General features: G+C 48.3%; 1 protein-coding gene across 1 annotated transcript; it reads right to left on the minus strand.

Moving 5' to 3' along the window:
- Positions 1-1,351: 1,351 nt before the first annotated feature.
- On the minus strand, positions 1,352-4,185 carry LOC131087544 (zinc finger protein OZF-like). Its single transcript, XM_058031295.1, has 3 exons — positions 4,164-4,185; positions 3,432-3,497; positions 1,352-3,279 (listed from the first exon to the last, which is right to left on the minus strand). Exons 2-3 carry the CDS (start codon positions 3,451-3,453, stop codon positions 1,769-1,771), a joined length of 1,533 nt encoding a protein of 510 aa, XP_057887278.1. The 5' UTR covers positions 3,454-3,497; positions 4,164-4,185; the 3' UTR covers positions 1,352-1,768.
- Between the last annotated feature and the right edge of the window lie 18,059 nt (positions 4,186-22,244).

Genomic DNA, 22,244 nt, shown 5'->3' on the forward strand with positions numbered 1-22,244 from the left:
CTTATCACCTCCAGTTTTTGGGCCTTGGTCCACTCTGCCTTCAGATGGGGAGTGCTGATAGTAGGCAGATCTGTACAGGCGTCCTCATCCTGTGTGCATTGGATGTTATCCCATCCAAGCAGGCAGTTTAACACAAGCAGCTATTTCACTAAGATTAATTAATGACAGAAAACAAAACTATATCTTTACAACACAGTTACTTTAACATCACACATATAAAATCTATTTTAATATCTGTGAAAAGCCAATATTATAACACATATCCATAAAAATAAACCTCTCGCTGAATGATGGTAGATGTCGGTCCCATGGCCCAGTCCCACTACTGGGAATTTTGCTTCCCTTACTGGAAATTCCCCTCCTCATAAGCTTTCTACCCCCATGTTTTTAAGGTCACTATCGTTATACACATACATTATAATATTGGCTTTTCAAAGATATTAAAATGTATTTTATATCTGTGTGTTAAAGTAACTGTTATTGTCTTGGTTTGAAAAGACAGGTGTCAGCTAAGGAAGGCAGGTTCCTCCCCTGGAATGGAAAATGTAAACCCCCTCCCTCTGAATTGTTGTAATTTTGAAATTGAGGGGCTCTCAAGCAAAGATATGGGAATAGGAATAACAGGTTTTATATGGAAAAATTAAAAATACAAATACTGTAGTACAAACAAACAAAACCACTGACAGAGTCAGAACAGTACCTGACACCTTGTGGGTCAGGGTATTGGCAGCAGTCCCAGTCAATGGTGGCTGCAGCCCTCCTGCAGTGCCAGGTGTGGTTCTGTTGGAGCAGGGAGCCTGGAGAAGGGTGGAGTTTTCCTCTGAAGGTCTGGGCTGCTGCAGATGGGCTGGGGAATCTTCCGTCCTCTGGGAATCCAGTGGAGAAGACAGCTGCTCCTCTGGGAATGCAGTGGGAAAAGGCTGCTGTGGTGTTCCAAACCTCAGATTCTATCCAGGAATGCTTGGCTCCTCCTCCTGGGCGGAGCATCACCTAATGGCAGGATGTCATTTTATCAGCCATGCAGGGACATTCAATGGCCCATTAACAGCAGATAATTAATAATTAATAGCCAGTCCATTATCAGAAGATATCTCCTGGAGGGAGGATTGGTTGTGGAAGAGATAAACTGCCCAATGAACAGAAGATAACTGCCTCACCTCTGACAGATGGCAAACAGAACACACACTTATCTTGCAATCGAGGACCTGTCCTCACTGGCTGCCCCCATTCTCCAGAGTTCATGGTATCCAGGGAGGCTGCAGCTGCTGATGTCAGGAACAAACAAGTTGGGTCTCGGTTTGAGAAAGCTCCAGAATCCATTTCTGACCCCCGACAGGGCAAAGGCAGAGCCATGGGGTTTTTTATAGGGTATCCCAGGGCTGGAGTTGGGGTTTGGGTCAAGGGAGGAGTTCTTAGCAACACAAGAAGGGTGAAATCAAATTCCTGCCTCTTAGACACAGAGCCACTCCACACAGAATGTGTCCCCAAGTCCTAAATTCCCCCTCAAACTCCTGATTAATGGAGGGACTTTGGACATCTTTGATCAATTTCATTCAATTAACCCTGGTTGGCTGCTTTTAAGAGATGAAGATGAAGCAGAAGAAAATTCAGGCCAAACGGAAAGGAGAAGCAGCCTGGTGTGTTCCCAACATGGATCACAGGAATGTGAGTGACCAGGGCTGTGCCCAAAGTGCCTCCTCCAGTGGGGGATGGAGCTGGAGCAGTGCACCAGGCTCCTCCCGCTCTCGGGGCACTCGCAGGGCTTCCCTTACCGGTGGCTCCGTTGGTGCTTGTTCAAGTGAGAGCGCTGTGAGAAGCTCTTCCCACACTCCTCACACTCGTAGGGCCTCTCCCCGGTGTGGATGCGCCGGTGGGTGACGAGGGTGCAGTTGTGCTTGAATCCCTTCCCGCAGTCAGGGCATTGGAAGGGCCTCTCCTCTCTGTGAATCCAATAGTGCTTGAGGAGACAGGTGCTGGTCTTAAACCTCTTCTTGCATTTATCACACTCGTAGGGCCTCTCCCCTGTGTGGATCTTTTGGTGGCGGATCAGGTAGGAATGCTGCCTGAAGCTCTTTCCACATTTCCCACACCTGTGCGACCGTTTTCCAGTGTGGATGTTCCGGTGCTGAATCAGGTTGGCGCTCTGTCTGAACCTCTTCCCACACTCCCCACACTCGTAGGGCCGTTCCCCAGTGTGGGTCCTCTGGTGCCTGATCAGGGTTGAGCTCCGACTGAAGCTCTTCCCACATTCCTCACACTCGTGGGGCCTCTCCCCACTATGGATTTGTCGGTGCATGACAAGATGGGAATTGTGCCTGAAGCCCTGCCCACAGTCGGGGCAGCGGAAGGGCCTCTCCTCTGTGTGCGTGCGCTGGTGCTGGAGGAGATGGGAGCTGGACTTAAATCTCTTCCTGCACTGATCGCACTCGTAGGGCTGTTCCCCAGTGTGGGTCCTCTGATGCTGACTCAGCTCGTATCTCAAGCTAAACCTCTTCTCACACTCCTCACACTCGTAGGGCCTTTCCCCAGTGTGGGTCCTCTGGTGCCTGATCAGGGTGGAGCTCCGGCTGAAGCTCTTCCCACATTCCTCACACTCGTGGGGCCTCTCCCCAGTGTGGACCACCTGGTGCCTCATCAGCTGGGATCTCAAGCTGAAGCTCTTCCCACACTCCTCACACTCATAGGGCCTCTCCCCGGTGTGGATTACCTGGTGCCGGATCACGCTGGAGTTCCGGCTGAAGCTCTTCCCACATTCCTCACACTTATGGGGCCTCTCCCCAGTATGGATTTGTTGGTGCATGACAAGATGGGACTTGTGCCTGAATCCCTTCCCACAGTCGGGGCAGCGGAAGGGCATCTCCTCCATGTGCGTGCGCTGGTGCTGGAGGAGATGGGAGCTGGTCTTAAATCTTTTCCTGCATTGATCACAATCGTAGGGCCGTTCCCCAGTGTGGGTCCTCTGGTGCTTGATCAGGTCGGAGCTCCTCCGGAACCTCTTCCCACACTGCACACGTTTCTGGGGCTTCTCCCCATCATGGAGCTGCTCACGGAGCACCAGCTCCAAGCTCTGGCTCCATCTCTGGCCGCCTTCTCGGCCCAGGTTGGCTCTTTCCCCCTCAGATCCCCGCCAGCTGCGTTTGCAGCCCCTCCTCGTGCGGCATCTCCAGGGCTTTTCCTCCGTGTTGGATTCCTGCGCTGTGGAGCCGCTCAAAACGGCCTCTGCCACCAGGTTCTGCCGCGGGCATTTGTCCTCCCTGCTCTCCATGCTCAGCTCCTGCTCTGGGGGAGGAAGAACAAGGACAGGATGGGATTTGCCTCCGTGCCACAGGCAAGGGCAAGGAGATCCCCCCAGGGCTGAGCTGCAGCCGGGGCCATGCTGGGCTGGGAGATGGAGCAGCACAGAGGGGAAAGGGGCACTGATTCCTCCTCACCTGCATCAGTGTCCTGGGGCATATTCCTCTGCCTTGCAGCCTCCCAGGGGTTGGGAATGGGAAATCCTGGTTTGGGGAAAACAAGGGATGAGCACATTGAGTTTGAAGGTCCCTCTGCCCAAGTCCATCTCTAGTAGTCACTGGCAATCTGGGTGGCATAAAAACCTCCCAAACACCAAGATTCAGCCCTGGAAAAGCCTCCCAGGAGTTTCCTGTGCCTGGTCCCTCCTCTTTGGTGTTTGGGGGTTCCCCCTGTCCCAGCTGCTGGGGTCACGCTTGGATTCAGGGTCCCCCTGGTGCTCGGTGCCTGCCCTGCCCAGGCTGCTGGCAGTCCCAGCAATGCCAAAAGCTCCCCCCTCTTCGCTCTCCCCATTTCGGGATGCCGGGGCTGTTTGGGCTCCCAGGCTCCCTTCTCCCCTCGTTCTCTGCTCGGGGCTGCAGCAGCTCCAAGGAGTCCCCCCTGCCCCTCTCCAGGCTCTTGAGGCTCCCACCAATGGCGGCGCTCCCCCTCTCTGGGCTCCCCACTTTGGGCTCCTGGGGCACACAAGGCTCTGCTCCTCCAGGCTGCCTCTGCCGGCAGCCGCCACCGGCATCCCCCGATGTCCCCCCGAGGGGCCTTTTCTGCTCAGCCTTGGACTGCTTCATTCTCCAAACATCCCCCCCAAAAACCCAACCCAGGGACCCCCCGGGATATCTGGGCTGAGCTCCCCCCCACCCCCAATCGCCGCTCACCTGCGCGATGGTGAGGGGGGGTGATGATCCCAGGGGTGGGGGCTGCGAATTCAGGGAAGGAATGACCACGTGGTTTTCTCCTTTCCTTGATGCTCCTTTGTCCCTCCTCTTCCTCCCTCTCCTCTTCCATCCCTCCTCCCCCCTAACCCCGCCTCCTTCTCCCCCTCCATCCTTGCCCTTCCCTCCCTCCTCCTCCTCCCCCAGCAGCAGCCACACCCTCGGTGCCCGTTCCCGCAGCCCTGGCAGCCCGTGGCAGGAGCGGGGACAGGTCGGCATGGGCAGTGCGGGGCTCTCGGCTGCTCCCAGCCGCTGCGGGCGGGGGGAACCCGGCCCGGGCCAAAGGAGAGGCAAACTGGGCAAACTGGGGGCTGCACATCCCAACTGGGCCTTGCTGGGGACCCTGCCTGGCCACTGCCAGCCCTTGGGGCTCCTCTCGGCACATCCACCGGGGGGGAACGCACACAGGGCTGGGGGATCCCAGCAGAGGCAGCACTGCCAGGGACTGGGCTGCACTGGGATCCTACTGGGAGTGACTTGAGCTGTACTGGGTTTGTACTGACATCATACTAGGATCGTACTGGGATTGTACTGGGTTTGTGTTGATATTATACTGGGAACATACTGGGAGTGGCTGGGATTGTACTGTGTTTGTGCTGACATCATACTTGGATCGTACTGCCATTGCAGGCCAGCGTATGATCGCACTGATGGACACTGGGATCATACTGGGATCATACTGGGAGTGAGCAGGAGCCTGTGGGGAGCAATTGAGACCATGTTAGCGGCAAATGGGATACACTGGGAGTGACTGGGATTATACTGAGGATGACTGGGAGTAGCTGTGAGCAAGTGGGGACATGATAGGAGCAACTGGGAGGAAGTGGGAGTGACTGGGTGCATGCTGGGGGTGATTGGAAACTGCTGAACTTCAACTGGGATGATGCTGGAGGTGACTGGGATCGTACTGGCAGTGAGTGCCCCTACACTGAGGCTGACTGGGAGTGCTTGGGAGCAAATGGGATCATACTGGAAAGAACTGGAAAGATGCTGGAGGGAACTGGGGTACACTGGGAGATACTGGGTGTGACGGGAAGGAAAGTGAGGGTGAAAGAGAGGAACTGGAACCATGTGGAGCACAACTGGTTCATACTGGCAGGGACTGGGAGCACACTGGGATCATCGTTGGATCATACTGGGAGGGACTGGACTAATACTGGGAGTGTCTGAGAGTGACTGGGAACACACCCTGCACATCATCCCCCATACTGGGCCTGACTGGGAGCACGCTGGCAGCAAATGGCATCATACTGGGACTGACTGGGTTGGTCCAGGAAGCAACACTGGAACCATGCTGGAGGCAGCTGGGACCTTACTGGGAGAGATTGGAAGCAACTGGGATTACACTGGGACCACACTGGGAGGGCTGGCATGTGACTGGGATCAAACTGGAGCTTACTGGGATCATATTGTGGCTGAAAGGGAGCAACTGGGATCACACTTTGGGCTACTGGGAGCAACTGAGAGAAACTGGGACGATGCTGCAAGCAAACTGGAGGAACTGGGAAGGACTGGATGCATGCTGGAGGCAACTGGGATATACTGGGCATGACTGGGGGATCATACTGGGATAACTAAAACCTTACTGGGGCCACTGGCAGTGCCTGGAAATGACTACAGACATGCTGGGGGCAACTGGGATATACTGGGAGTGTCTGTAACCATACTGGGGGGACTGGAACCACACTGGGAACAACTGGGACCATGCTGGGGGCAACTGGGAGTGAGTGGGACCATGCTGGGAGGGACTGGGACCATATGAGGAGTAACTGGGACTAGAGCAGGGGCAACTGGGTTCAACTGGGACCATACTGGGAGTGTCTGTAACCACAGTGGAGTGATGGAAGCACACTGGGAACAGCTGGGCCCATGCTGGGAGCAACTGGGATCACACTGGGGGCACTGGCATCAGACTGGGAGTGACTGGGAGCAACTGGGATTAGACTGCAAGTGATTTGGGTCATACTGGGACTGGCTACACTCATACTGGGATTATACTGGGTGTGAATGGAACCTGACTGGGGCTTGCTGGGAGCTACTGGGCCCGTGTTGGGAGGAAAATGTGACACACTGGGAGCAACTGGGATCGGCTGGAAGGTACTGGAACCATGCTGAGAGGACTGAGACTACAACTGGGATCATACTGGGAGCAACTGGGACCACCCTTTGAGCAACAGATGGAAACTGGGATTGTGCTAGAGGAAACTGGGAGTGACTGGGCAAGACTGGGATCATTCTGAGGTAACTAAAACAAACTGGGAGTGTCTCTAACCATACTGGGGGCACTGGAACCACACTGGGAACAGCTGGGATCATGCTGGGAGCAACTGGGACGATGCTGGGGGAAACTGAATCTACCCTGGAGGCAACTGGGCACAACTGGGACCCTGCTGGGAGGGACTGGGAGTATTCTTGGAGCAACTGGGATCATAATGGGAGGAACTGGGCACATCTGGAATTATGCTGGGAGCAACTGGGATCACAGCAAGAGCAGCTGAGTCCATACTGGGTTACACTGGGATCTCGTTGAGAGCAACTGGAATCATACTGGGATTGACTGGGAGTGGCTGGTTTTGTGGATTTTGGGGGGTTTGGATTTTGGGGGGCTTTATTGGCATTTTGAGGGGGAGTTTTTCTGGGAGTGTTTGGGGGTTTATTGAAATTTTTGTGGCTGTTTTTGAATTTTTGGGGTTTTACTGGGATTTTGTTAGGATTTTTTGGGATTCTCAGAAATTCTGGAGGTTTTATTGGGATTTTCAGGAGACTCTGTGGGCATTTTATTGGCATTGTGGGGGCATTCAGTGGGATTCACTGGGGATTTGGGGTTTTTTGGGATTTTTGGTGGGATTTTTTGGGTGTTGCCAGGATTTCTTTGGATCATGGGGGGAGATTTTGTGGGACATTTTATGGTTTTGGGGACATTTTTGGGGGATTTGCAGAGTTTAATCAGGATTTTTGGGATGATTAGGATTTCAAGAGATTTTTGGGCTTTTATTGGGATTCTAGGGTGTTTTAATGGAATTTTGAGAGATTTAATTGGGATTCAGTGGGTTTTATTGGGACTTTTGGGGCTTTTAAGGAGATTTTGGTGCCTCTGAGCCTGTCCCCACACCCAGGGAATGCCCCAAAGCCCCCCTAGAATTCCACTAAAACGCCACAAAATCCCCAATAAGTATAAGAAAACCCTCAAAAACCCCAGAGAATCTCTAAAAATCCCAGTGGAACTCACCAAAATTTAAAAAAAAAATCCCAAAAATTTCAATAAATTCCCCCCCAAGAAAACCCCAAAACCCCAACAAAACCCCCCAAATCAACAAACCCCCCCCAAAATCACGCAACCATCCCAAAACCCAATAATTCTCCTCCAAAAACCCCAATAATTCTCCCCAAACTCCCAACAAAATCCCCTAATGCCCAAAAAAGCCACTCTGAAATCCCCAAAACCCCTCTCAAAACCTCGAAATCCCCACAAATGCCCCCAAACCCCCCCAGACTCAGTGGGGCCGTCCTGGATCAGGGGGCACCGGCCGGTGGAACAGCAGACACTTCAGGGGGCCCTCGGAGCTCTTTGGGGAGGGGGCACCATGGGAGACCCCAAAAACCGGGGAGGGGGGGGAACCCCTGCTGTGCCCCCGCCCCCTGAAACCCCCAGACCCCGGTTCAGGGTGGGCCTGGGACGCCCCGGGACCCCCAAATCTCCCCCGGGACCCCTCCAGGAACCCCAAACCCCCCAGAGCTCCCCCAGAGTTGGCCCAGAACCACCCTGGACACCAAAACCTCCCCAGGACTCTCAGACCCCCCCATTTCCCCCGAAAATTCACCCCAGACCCTCCCAATTCCCCTCAGATCTCCCTAAACCCACCTGAGAACCTTCCAGACCTTCTCAAGCTCCCCCAAAGCTCCCTAAGCCCCCTCAGACCCACCGAAGCCCCCTCAGATCCCCTTATTCTCGCCAATTCCACCGCACACCCTCGTGTTTCCCGTCGATGCCCCCAACAATCCCCAATTTCCCCTGAGACCCGCCCCAAACACCGCCCAGTTTCCCCCTGGCTCACCTCCGCCGCGTACGCGGGCTCCCCAAGCCAATAGCGGCGCGCCTCGCCGAACCAACCAATGACTGCGCTGCACTTCACAAACCAACAAATCACGGCGCGCCTCTCCATAACAACGCCCGCCTCCTCCGCGCTGCCTCAACCAATCAGAGGCGAGCCGGTCCCGGACCCCCGGTCTCGGGCGGGTGCCCTGGGGGGCGCTGGGAGCGGCGGGAGCGCTCCGGGAGCTGCTGAGGCGGCCGGGACGGGAGCGGGAGGGGCCTGAGAGGGGATTGGGGCAGGGTCTGGGGGGCTCTCAGAGGGTCCTGGGCCAACACTGGGGGAGCTCTTGGGGGTTTGGGGTTCCTGGAGGGGTCCCGGGGGAGATTTGGGAGTCCCGGGGGGTCCCAGGCCCACCCTGAACCGGGGTCAGGGGGTTTCAGGGGGAGGGGGCACTGCAGGGCGCCCCCCCTTCGGTTTTTGGGGGTCTCCCATGGTGCCCCCTCCCCAAAGAGCTCCGAGGGCCCCCTGAAGTGTCTGCTGTTCCACCGGCCGGTGCCCCCTGATCCAGGACGGCCCCGCTGAGTCTGGGGGAGTTTAGAGGATTTTGGGAGGCTTTTTTTGGGATTTGGGGTTTTTGGTACATTGGGGGACTGTGAAAAATTCCAATCACTTGTTTTTAAAATTTTTATAAGTTCAATAGTAATAAAATGGTTCAAAAAAATAGTAACACAATTAGAGTAATAACAGTTTGGACAAATTGAATTAAGACAATATGAGACAAGAAAAACAAAGAGTTACGGACTTCCGGTACCTTTTTCTGGGCATGAGGAACCCGAGAAAGGACCCCCGGTAACAAAGGATTAACCCTTAAGAACAATAGCCCGTTGAATATTCATACACTTCATACATGATGCATAAATTCCATTCAAACACAGGATTCTGTCTGGTCATTGTCAACTTCTTCCTTCTAATCCTAACAGCGCCTCCAAGGCAGGAAGAAGTTCATTTCTTCTGATAAGAAGGCAATAAATTCCCTTTCTCTGAAAGATCTAGGTGCCCTGTGACTGCTATCTCTCTGCAAGTCCTTTCTGTTAAACAAAGCATCTACATAGCATAGTTTCTATTTTAACAATTTTTGTAACCTAAAACTATATTTAACACAGTACTTAAGAGAATTAATACAGCATTTCTTTCTAACACAACACATATAACATTCATTTTAATATTTGCAAAAAGGCCAATCATAAAATACATGCATTTTTCACAATCCCCACTCTTATTCTTTGTAAATAATTTGGCTTGAACAATATTTCTTATCTACTTGCATCTTCTGGACTATACTGGCAAAATAAAACAGGGGATTACACAAGGAAGAAACATAAAAACAGTTGTAACACAAAATGAAAAATCTTCATTTCTTGTAATACATTACCCCACCAGTTAGATTTAACATTGCTTTCTAATTTTTGTACTGGTACCTGGGTTACTATATGCATATATATTTTTTCTTCTTTGATTTCTTTTGCTTTTGCTAGAATGACTTTTCTGTGGTCATCAATTTTCAACAATCTGATATATTGAACTTTTCACAAACACCCCCTTCTTTGGCCAATAAATAGTCTAAAGCCAACTATTCTGATATCCTACAGTTTTTGTTTGGCTTAGCTGATTTGATATTAACTCTAATGCTTGGGCAGCCTTATTTGCTACCATTTCTGTAACTGCATGGAGTCTTGTTACATGATTAAACAAAAAATTTGGAGTCAATGCAGAGTTAGATTGCTGTGCTGGTTTTACCTTTTCGTTTATTATTTCTTTTTTTACCAAATCTTGAACTGTGTCTTCAAGATTAAATTTAAAACAAATCCATCTCTCTCCTTTTGGACATTCAATTCCAAATCTATTACCACTTTTTCCTAAGTTTCTTGTAATCCAATAATTTACTCCGTTTTGCCTGCAGGTTCTTAATTTGGAGGGGTTATAACAGTGGCTGTTGACATAGGTGTGTGTAATAAAGGAGGAACTTTGGTTTCTTTCTATGTGATGCTTTCTGTAGCCTTTGTGACACAATCCTGCTGGTATCCCGAAAGGGAAAAGGCAACAAATGAGTGCCAGAAACAGGAATAACAGAGGTCCAGTATGGCTTATACTCCCACCTCCCGTGCCTGTGAGGTTGCAACCCACAGCAGGTTTATTTGATCTTCTCGGTGGCGAATACAGCGACCAATCTGGTCTCGCCCTCTATTTTCTTGTCACCTTCTTTTAACTAATTTCTAGGCAAATTGTTTTCGACACTCTTTAACTGTGGTCTCCTACCTTTCCTCAGGTATCTCCCATTCAACAGGCACTAGAATTTCCCATCCACAAAACAAAGTTATTACTTTAACACCTTTTTGCAAACAGAGCATAAATTTTGTGAATTACAATACTAATTACTCTGACAATTTAAGCATTTACTTATAACCCAGCTAGCATGTCCAGTATTGGAATGAATCAAATGAAGCTTACTAATGGAAATGGTAATTCCCCTTCTTCCCTGTACAATTCTCAGGCTAAGGTCAGAATACAAAAACAGTCTTGATCCTTCTATCTGAAGTTTTCCTCCCCCAAGGAGATGTTTTGTTCAGGCAGTGCTTGAAACTAGTGATATAAGCGTTGTCTTATTTCTTAATTCAGTGTTATTCTTTGTACATTTCTCGGATCATTTGGGTTTTTCTAAACTATTACCACTCAGTCCCCATTGGAAAGTCAGTTCAGTATCACCCGGTTTAAATGTGATAGTCCATTCCTCAGGTTTCTTCACAAGTCCTTTGATTCTGCTGGCATGAATTCGCCTTCTTTCTGTGATTCTGATTGTTGCTTCAGTAGTACCTTGAAAGGACTTCTTAATAGCATAGTAATAAAAGAAAGATAATACTGCGTTAACTTTTACGATTCGTGGGTTTTTTTTCCCAAACTTTCTGGGTTTAGCTAAAGGCTTTCTCCATAGCAGCCTCTTCTTCTATCCAACTGTGCTAATAGCTGCAGAGGGAAATTCTTCTTTCTGTGAGTTACAGTTAGTTAAATAAGAAAAGCTAGACCAATTTTAACACGAGATGTATTACATCTATTGCTTTTTACTTTTGGGGCCGCATTTAATTGTTTTAGCTTTACAAACCTATTCTTCAGGAAAAAAAACCAACTCTTTAACAGCAAGCAAAACACACAAAAGGAAATAAAAAACCAAAAAAAATCTTACTTAAGAAAAACAAACCGCTTTGTGAGGTTTGGAGAGTCAGCAATCTCTGCTTTGATTTTATCTTTTAGTGCTAGTCCCCCCTGCCCCTCTCCTCACAGCCCTGCTGTCAGTGCTGTTCTTGGCCCTTCCCCCAGTGCTGCCCCTTGGCTGCAGGGCCGGAGCAGGGGAGAGCAGCCCCGGGCATGGGGACCCTGGGGCTGCCCTGGGTCTCTTTTGCCCTCTCTCTCTCTCTCTCTCTCTCTTTCCTTCTCTCTCTCTCTCCTTTTCTCTTTCCTTCTCTCTCTCGGCCCACTTCCCGGGCCAACGCTGCCATCCTGGGCTCGGCACCCCGACAGTCTGGGTCATCGCCTTCAGCAACTGGAGAGATCGCCTCTTTTCGTTTCGATCACACCTAAGAGGCATCTACATACAATCCATATAGTCACTAGAAATACTAAAAACATTAGTACATATTGTATAGCAGACGTAATCTAGCCAGACAGGTGAAGCCCCAAAGAATCAAATACTGCTCCTATCCAATTATGCTGTGCTTCCTTTTCAATTTCCTTGGTTTTTGTTTCCACTTCTGCCAGTTGAGAAATATCTTTCTCAACTTCAAGTATAACATTTGGAATGTGTACACAGCAATGATCTATTCTCCTACTCAGGTAACCACAAACTCCATGTTCCTTTAACAGTAGCAAATCCAATGCCATTCTGTTTTGTAGGGTCATTCTTGATGTAGCTTGCAATTGCAAATTTAGATCTTTAAATCCCTTCTTAGTAGCTGCTGCCAACCTTTCTGTCTGTCCTAACAAATTGTTGAGCATTTCTCTGTTTCGATATGTCACTACCGGAGGGAATAATGACTCCAATATCCATCCAAATTGTACTCCCGAGCCAGGTTCATGCCACTGCTCCTCTAGGGATTCTTCTCCCTTTCTGAGTCCTTTCCTTTGGATCAATCTATTCTGTTTCCAGTATGGACACAATGTGGGAACCCCTAGGGTGATTTGTGTTACTGATCCATCTAGAGGTAAATGTGTGGTCCACTGTCCATGTCCCAACACCCAGACTAAATTTCCAGGGCTATGCACAGTAGTATATCTGCAATCTATAGGCCCATCCATGGACTCTCTGCTAACCGTGTGATCATACCCCCTACACTCGCATCCCCACTTTAATGCCATTTTCACCGGTACCAATCCAATTCGGTCTTCCGGTGTATCACATGTAAAAACCTCAGTACAATTCCAATCCTCTTTCTGCGGTCTGAACTCTCGGGAAGATGTAGACGTGATAAGGGCCCTATAATGTGACTGATTCTTTACTCCTGACCATTGGATGCACCATTGTACTTCCCCAAGGTAATTATAGTGTTCCAAAACATTAGGTCCCCATAATGTCTTCCAACTATTCCAGGTGTCAAAATTCTGTGTGACATTCTGACAACTCATCTCATTTTGTTGGGATTTCGTTCTTAATCGTACTGTATTGCATTGCTCATCTATTGGGGTTGCAATTAAACACCTCCTGGTATTTTGAATCCAACCATAATGATTGGATTTCTTTTCATATTCCCCTCTAGTCATAGCCCGAATGGTCATACACAAATCCCTCCATACATCTACTGGTTTGGGAACTGACTGGCAGGACCATGAAACATTCTTGAATGTTTCAGGCATTTTGGTTACCGGTATTATTCCCCAGGGAATTGGTTCACCTGCAGCCTGTGGTAATGGCAGGCAAGCTGTTATTTTAGTCACATTCTGCATGATCCCAAAACCTCTGATTAATCCTACCACTAAGTTTTCCTGCTCAGTATTTCGTTCTATTGTATCATTAACTTCCCATCTACTCCTACCGTGTCTCTGTAAGGATAACATCATTCTGTCATGCCTCCACCATGCATTTCCTATTCTAGGATTAGTGACACTCGACCACCCACAACCTTTGCCTTCCTTCTCCCACCAACTGGTCCCGTCCTCTATTCTGTCCCAGGTCAGTTCCCTATTTTGCTTCCACCATTTGACCCAAAGGTTCCTTTGATATCTTGATCTTACTAGGAAGGAACAATTTACTCTGAGAGGTGGCCCATCCCACATGTCCAGTGCCATTGATACTGGATTAACCTTTATGTTTTCAGCACAATCCCCTGTCCATGGCAAAACCCTCATACTCATTCTTTTGTAATCAAAACTATCCCGTATTTTGACCAAACATGTATATTCTCCCGTATCGTTTGTGGTTACCTTGGTAAGATTCAGTACCGTGTTTCCTTGTTGTTTATCCTGATCCCAACCGACTCCTATCTTGCCTCGGCTTCTTTCAGCCCCCCCTTGCCATATTGCAATAACTTCACTGGCCTCAACTCTCTGGCTGTCAAAGATAACACAAGTTAATTGAACATCCATCCCTTCCATGACTGTAACTTTTGTTTCTTCAACCTGTACTAGAGTAGACCCTTGAACGGGTACTAGTCTCATGATTACTAGCAGTAATATAATTAAGAAAGTGGCTTTGCACGGAAGATCATCCGGGTTGGAGACACTATCTGAGTTTCCCATTGGCACGGTGCCTTCTTTACCCTGGTGTAATGGATCCAAGCATCCATCCCCTGGACCTTCACCGCCGTGTAGGTCGTCATCATCACCTGGTGGGGTCCGCTCCATGATTCCCGTAGCAGATCCGTGATCCGCTTCTTGACGTACACCTGGTCCCCAGGCTGGATGTCGTGGACAGAATTCTCCAGCGTGAGTGGTCTATTCTACTGTAACGTATTTCTTAAAGAATTCAAGATCTTATTAAGTGACATAACATACTCTGCAATCGCCTGGTCCCCACTCACATGTACCTCCCCTTTTAATACAGTTGCATGATATGGTTTGCCATATAATATCTCATATGGACTTACGCCTACCTTTTCCCTTGGTTTAATTCGAATCCTGAGTAGGGCCAAAGGCAAAGCTTGAGGCCAGTGCAGTTTAGCTTCCTGGCAAATCTTTTTGATTTGTCCTTTCAGGGTTTGATTCATCCTTTCCACCTGCCCACTAGACTGAGGTCTCCAGGGGGTATGCAAATTCCAGGTTATATCTAACATTCGTGCTAATTCCTGCACTACCCCGGCTATAAAATGCAGACCCCTATCTGATGACAATCCTAAAGGTACTCCAAATCTTGGTATTATTTCTTTTAACAATGTTTTTACCACCTCCTTAGCCTGATTAGTTCTACATGGAAAAGCTTCCGCCACCCTGAGAATGTACTAACAAGTATCTGTATCCCTGTGCCCTAGGCAATTCAGAAAAATCAACTTGCCAGTAATCTCCTGGTTGTGGCCCGACTTGCAACTTTCCCATTTGTATTTGTCTCCTAACTACTGGATTATTTTTCAAACATACCAGGCACATTGCATTAACTCTTTTTGCCATTGTTAACATCTGATTAGAGATTATCTCATTCTTCAAAAATTTTACCAATACTTCTGCCCCCCAATGACATTTATTATGTTCTGATTCCAAAATAAATTTCATTATGCGGGTAGGTACCACTATTTGTCCCATTGGTGTAACGTACCACCCAAGTTGATTCCTCTGTGCCCCTAGGAAGTTTATTAGTTTTCCATCTTCTATTGAATATTTGGGCTCCTGATTCAGGTATGGGGTAGCCGGATTTGTTCTTACCGGTACCAATGCCATTTGAGTCCATACTTCCCGTGCCACTTGCCGTGCTGTAACATCAGCAAATCTATTTCCTCTGTAAACGTCTCCTTCTGCAGTCTGATCTCCTCTAACATGCATTACTGCAACTGCTTTGGGACTGTGTACCGCATCCAGTAGCTGTAGCACTTTTTCCCGGTGCTTGATGTTGATTCCCTGTGAATTCAAAAGCCCCCTTTCCTTCCATAACGTCCCATGTACATGAACCACACCAAAGGCATATTTAGAATCTGTCCAGATATTAACCCTTTTGTCCTTGCTCAAATACAGGGCTCTGGTGAGTCCAATCACCTCTGCCTTCTGGGCCGAAGTTCCAGGTAACAAAGCCTTTGCTTCTATTACCTGATCCAATGTTACCACTGCATACCCGGCATAGCGAGTCCCATTCTCGACAAAACTGGATCCATCAGTGTATAGTTCCCATTCAGGTTCTTCCAATGGTTCATCCTTTAGGTTGGGTCTGCTGGCATATACTTGTTCAATTACCTCTACGCAATCGTGCACCAGTCCCCCAGCCTCCTGGTCTCGGCGTAAAAACTCTGCTGGATTAACATGATTAGTAGTCCTTATTTCAATATCATCCTGTTCTCTCAGGATGGCCTGGTATTGCAACATTCGACTGGATGATAGCCAGTGACCCCCCTTTTGCTCCAAAATGGCCGTGACCATATGGGGAACAAACACTTTCATTTTTGCCCCCAAAGTCAATTTCCGGGCCTCTTGAATAAGAATTATTGTTGCCACCACGGCTCGTAAACACGAGGGCCACCCGGAACTTACCGAATCCAGTTGTTTAGAGAAGTATCCCACTGGCCTCTTCCAGGATCCCACCTTCTGGGTGAGGACCCCCAATGCCAGTTTTTGCCTCTCATTCACGTACAACTGGAATTCCTGGGTCAGGTCAGGGAGTTCTAGGGCTGGGGCCTCCTTTAGTGCCTGCTTCAATTCCTGGAAGGCCTTCTTTTGCTGTGTCGTCCACTCCAACTGATGCTGCTTCAAGGCCTCATATAGTGGCTTGGCTAGGAGACCAAAATTCATGATCCACAGTGGACACCATCCCACCATTCCTAGAAAAGATCTCAATTCCTGATGGTTACGAGGCAAAGGAATAGCACATATTGCCTCTATTCGGTTTACTCCCAAACGTCTCTGCCCTTGTGTGATCACACAACCAAGGTAAATAACGCTATTTTTGACCAATTGAGCTTTTTCCTTAGAAACCCGATACCCTGCTTGGCCAAGCATGTTGAGTAATTTAATTGTTAATTCCACACACATTTCCCTTTCCTTAGTAGCCAGAAAAATGTTGTCCACATACTGCAGGACTACATACAAGGATGGGGATATTGTTACCCGGGTTATCTTCCATTCTTCCAGCTCCTTGGCCAGTTGGTTTCCAAAAATAGTAGGGCTGTTTTTAAATCCCTGTGGGATTCTGGTCCACGTAAGCTGCTTCTTTCTCCCAAAATCAGGACTCTCCCACTCGAAGGCAAAATATTTCCTACTCTCTACTGCCAGTGGGATGCAGAAGAAGGCATCTTTAAGGTCAATTACTGAGAACCATTTAAACTCCTCCGATACAGATGTTAACAAGGTATAAGGATTAGCAACAACTGGATGTATGTCTTTCACTATTTCATTAATAGCCCTTAAGTCCTGTACCAAATGGTACTTACCATTAGGTTTCTTTACTGGAAAAATTGGAGTATTATACTCCGATTCACATTCCTGTAATATTCCTTGCACCAAAAATTGTTTAATTAACAGGGCTACTCCCCTCCTTGCCTCAAGCTTCAAGGGGTATTGCTTTATCCTCACTGGTCGGGCCCCTTCCTTTAGTTCCACCTTTACTGGCTGCGCAGCTTTAGATTTTCCGGGGACCCCTGACTCCCATACCCAGGGTACTACAGCCTGCTCAATTTCTTCTGGAATAGGAGAGGCATCCACTTCTTTGATCACAAAAATGCCTGCTATTTGTTCCTCAGGTATTTCCAATTTCACCCTTCCCCCTTCAAATATTATTTTCACATTAAGTCGGGACAACAGGTCTCTGCCAAGAAGGGGTGTGGGGCATTTTGGCATATACAAAAATTGGTGATCTAATTCCTTCCCCGCAAACCTAAGATTTAAAGGTTGTAAAAATGGTTGTTCCTCTAGCTTCCCTGTTGCCCCCACCACCTGTACCGTTGTGTCACTCAAAGGTCCCAATCGTCTATTGAGTACAGAATAAGTAGCTCCAGTGTCTACCATAAATTCTTGATCCTTTCCATCTATTTCTAAAACTACCCTCAAATCCTTTTCTAGTAAGCTTTGATTCTGATAGTTTCCCAAAACTAGTGCTTGAGCGGCCTCTGCTGATCCTCCCGTAAATCCTCCCACAGGAGCGTTCCCCATTGGACCTGTCCTTAATCCCATGTTTCCCATGCCCATACCTCCTCTAACCGGGCATTCATTTTTCCAGTGTCCCAATTGTCGGCAAAACACACACTGGTTTGGATCCAACCTCCCCATGTTAGGTGCAAACCCAAATCCTCCCCGACCTCTTGCCAACCCCCTTTGTCCGCGATTAGCTCCCCCCCACCTCGACCCCTAATGGGTCTTCCTCCTGCCCCTGTCTGTTGCATTACAGCCAGAATACTAGCTTGTTGTCTTTTTGCAGTTTCTTTTTCCCTGTTGTTGTATACCTTCCACGCTACCTCCAGCATTTTATCCAAACTCCTAGTATCCTCTCCTTCCAGCTTTTGTAACTTTTTCTTAATATCCTCTTGTAATTGCCCCATAAACAACAATGCCAATTGAAATTTTCCTGATTGATCCTCTACATCTAAATTAGTAAATTCCAAGCCATGTCTTTTAATCGTTCTAAAAAGGCAGACGGAGACTCATTCTTGTCCTGCTTGACCGAATACAACTTAGACCAGTTCATAGTCTTAGGTATTCCTGTCCTAATTCCTTCCACCAACAATTCCTGATATCGTTTTACAGCCCTTATTCCTCCCGTAGAGTTTGGGTCCCACTTAGGTTCCTCACTTGGTACCAATTCATCAACTGTCTCATTTAGTTGTCTCAACCAAATTTCCTCACGAGCCTTTTCTCTAGTGGCTCTAATAACCATTTCCTTTTCCGTGGAATCTATTATAGTATCTAATAATACCTGTAAATCATTCCAGTCCGGATTCTGAGTCTTTAATACCATTTTAACCACCCTTGCCACCCTTTCAGGATCCTCCCGATAACTCCCTGCTGATTGCTTCCATATTACCAAATCCCCAGGGGAGAAAGGCACCTTTTTAAGTATCCTTTCTCCCTGTGGTCCCACAGCTTCCCTCAACGGCGCAATTAACTGTGGCCCCTTCTGCCCCTTCCTTCCCTTGCGAGTCCACCCTGCTAACGGAGTTCTTTTAACACACTCATTCTTTTCACCATCACCACCATCACTATCACTCTCACTAGATCCCGTTTTTATAGCTATATCTGCAGGGGGAGCAGGGGGCACATTAGGAGCAACCGGAAGCCTTGGAAGTGCTATACAATAAGACAAATCTTCCTCAACTGAAGGATATAAATTACGCTCCTTTCTTTCTTTACATCCCACACACTCCTTCTCATCATTCACTTCTAAAACCAAAATACCGCATTCCTTTTGCCATTCCTCTTTCCGGTACAAAACGAAAAACAAATCCAAATATGGTATTTCATCCCATTTCTCATTTCTCCTTAAAAATTGCATCAAAGATTCCATTATCTCCAATTCCAGTGTACCATTCACCGGCCATCCCGCTTCTTCAATCTCATATTCAGGCCACCAATGATTACAATAATCTATCATTTTACTTTTATCCAATTCTTGATAATACCCTTCACTTTTCCACCGTTTCAATATCCAACCTAATGGTGTATTTCCAGGTATTTTACCATTGGCTTGCACTAAGGTTTTAAAAGTTTTAAAAGACATCATATTACAACCTTTAATTCCACCTTTAATCCAAATAAATCAATATACCTTAAACCAATACACCTTCTCGCCGTCCTTCCCTAAAACAAACAGGAGGCGAGTTCTGGTCCTGCGTCCTTAGACGTCTTATGGCCGGAGCCTAGGCTTTTTTTACCAACCACCAAATCCAAATCCAATTATCACCTTTTTCCAATATAAAGCACCTTCGGGCTTACCTTGGCAGTTTTCCAACAGGCGCAGGGGGTCGGGCACGACCGATTACTCCCCGAGAAGTGCTCGGTGCCGGCTTGGAGTGGATCGGGACGCGAACCGCCCCAGCAGCCTTTGGAGTCCTGCCGCGGTCACCAAAAAACTGTTGCCCGATTGATAAATGACACAAAACTCGGATAAGTTTTGTGGGTGCTTTATTAAGGGCCCGGGGAACTGGGGGACTCACGTCCCAAAGTCCGAGCCCCAAAATTCACGTATGGGTACTTCCCTCTTATACATGCGATTCACAACAAAGTCTCCAAGGAACAGTTTCCCGTTCTCCTTGCTTAGTCACAGACCCCTTGTGATACATTCCTTGGTTCACAAACAAGATCATTAATCCTCTGCTTATCTTATTCTAAGAGCATTGTATGCTGCCTCCAGACAGGTTAGCATTCTTACTTTCCTGCACTAGTTTAATTATTTATTAAATCCCTAAGACTACCTGCTAGGTAACACACAAAACCCAACACACACTTTCAACGGCTACAAAACTACTTTTTAACAAACCAGTTCACACACAACTCACTATATTAAATATTTTGCTAAATTTCATTTCTTTTCCAACAAATCTGCCAGGCCTCCCCATACTTATACTTTGACCACTGCCCACCGTACCACAGGGGCTTCACTCGCTTGGCCTGCTTGATGGCAGCACACATCTCACAGTCATGGATAACCTGAGAAATACTGTTCATGGTTAAATCCACTCCTCGGTCGCGTGCCCACTTATAGGCGGCATCCCTGCCGTGATGGCCTGAGGCATCATGGGCCCATCAAGCTAGGAATAATTCTCCCTTATGTCCCAATCTAGGTCTATTTTGGACACCCCTATCTTTGCAGCTTGGTCTACCTGCTCATTATTTTGGTGCTCCTCATTGGTCCTACTCTTCAGTACATGGACATCTACATGGCGGACTTCCACAGGTAGCCTCCCTATCCTGGTAGCAATGTCTTTCCACTCATCAGCAGCCCAAATTGGTTTCCCCCTACGTTGCCAGTTAGCCTTTTTCCACCTCTTCAGCCATCCCCACAGAGCATTGGCTACCATCCATGAATCAGTGTAGAGGCAGAGCTTTGGCCATTTCTCTCTTTCTGCAATGTCTAGGGCCAGTTGAATAGCTATGAGTTCAGCAAGTTGGCTTGATCCACCTTCTCCTTCGGTAGCTTGTGCAACCTGTCGTGTGGGGCTCCATACGGCTGCTTTCCACTTCCGGTTCATCCCTACGATGCGACAGGAACCGTCAGTGAAGAGAGCGTAGCGTGTTTCCTCTGCTGGCAGTTGGTTATAGGGAGGAGCCTCTTCAGCACGTGTCATTGGTTCTTGTTCCTCTTCATCTGTGACACCAAAATTCTCACCTTCGGGCCAATTTGTAATGACCTCCAAAATCCGAGGGTGATTCAGTTTACCTATAGAGGTGTGCTGAGTGATAAGAGCAATCCACTTGCTCCATTTAGCACTGGTGGCATGGTGAGTGGAAGGAACCTTGCCTTTGAACATCCACCCCAGCACTGGTAGTTGGGGTGCCAGGAGGAGTTGTGCTTCAGTGCCTATTACCTCCGAGGCAGCCTGGACTCCTTCCTAGGCAGCCAAGATTTCCTTCTCTGTTGGAGTGTAGTTGGCTTCAGACCCTCTGTAGCTTCGACTCCAAAATCCCAGTGGTCGACCCCGATTGTCCCCAGTCACCTTCTGCCAAAGGCTCCAGGACAAGCCATAGTTCCCGGCTGCAGAGTAGAGCATGTTCTTTACCTCTGGTCCTGTCCTGACTGGGCCAAGGGCTACTGCAGGACGGGACAGGACCAAGGCTTTTTTCTTTGACCAAGCCTGGACAAAGGCTTGTAGTTGCTCAGGGCGCCACTGGAAATTGTTCTTCTTGCGGGTGACCAGGTAAAGAGGGCTCACGATCTGACTGTACTCAGGAATATGCATCCTCCCAAAACCTATGGCGCCTAGGAAAGCTTATGTCTCTTTCTTATTGGTGGGTGGAGACATTGCTGTGATCTTGTTGATGACATCTGTAGGAATCTGACGCTGTCCATCTTGCCACTTCACTCCCAGGAATTGAATCTCACGAGCTGTTCCCTTTACTTTGCTCTTTTTAATGGCGAAACCAGCTCCCAGGAGGATCTGGATGATTTCCTTCCCTTTCTCAAACACTTCCGCAGCTGTGTTCCCACACACAATGATGTCATCAATATACTGCAGATGTTCTGGAGCCTCACCCTTTTCCAGTGCAGTCTGGATCAGTCCATGGCAGATGGTGGGGCTGTGCTTCAACCCCTGGGGCAGTTGGTTCCAGGTGTACTGCACTCCCCTCCATGTGAAGGCAAACTGAGGCCTGCATTCTGCTGCCAGAGGTATGGAGAAAAATGCATTGGCAATGTCTACAATGGCATACCACTTTGCTGCCTTGGACTCAAGCTCATACTGGAGTTCTAGTATATCTGTCAGGGCAGCAGTCAGTGGTGGAGTCACTTCATTCAATGCACGGTAGTCCACAGTCAATCTCCATTCTCCTTCAGATTTTCGCACAGGCCAGATGGGGCTATTGAAGGGTGAGTGGGTCTTGCTGACCACCCCTTGGCTCTCCAGCTCTCGGATCATCTTATGGATGGGGATCACAGCATCTCGAGTCGTTCTATACTGTCGTCGATGCACTATGGAAGTGGCAATTAGCACCTGTTGCTCTTCTCCCGTCAGGCATCCTACTGCAGATGGATTCTCAGACAACCCAGGCAAGGTGTTCAATTGCTGGATGCCCTCTGTCACTACAGCTGCTACCCCAAATGCCCATCTGAGTCCTTTTGGGTCTTTGAAATACCTGCTTCGAAGGTAGTCCATGCCCAAAA

This window comes from Melospiza georgiana, chromosome 10, assembly GCF_028018845.1.
Source record: "Melospiza georgiana isolate bMelGeo1 chromosome 10, bMelGeo1.pri, whole genome shotgun sequence".
NCBI classification, from domain to species: Eukaryota; Metazoa; Chordata; class Aves; order Passeriformes; family Passerellidae; genus Melospiza; species Melospiza georgiana.

Bases quoted from the DNA above. Each gene is read 5' to 3' on its own strand.
- LOC131087544 (XM_058031295.1), bottom strand. From the start codon at position 3,453: ATGCCCCAGGACACTGATGCAG. The intron at 3,280-3,431 runs GTGAGGAGGAAT...TTCCTCCCCCAG, and splicing joins GCCCCAGGACACTGATGCAG to AGCAGGAGCTGAGCATGGAG.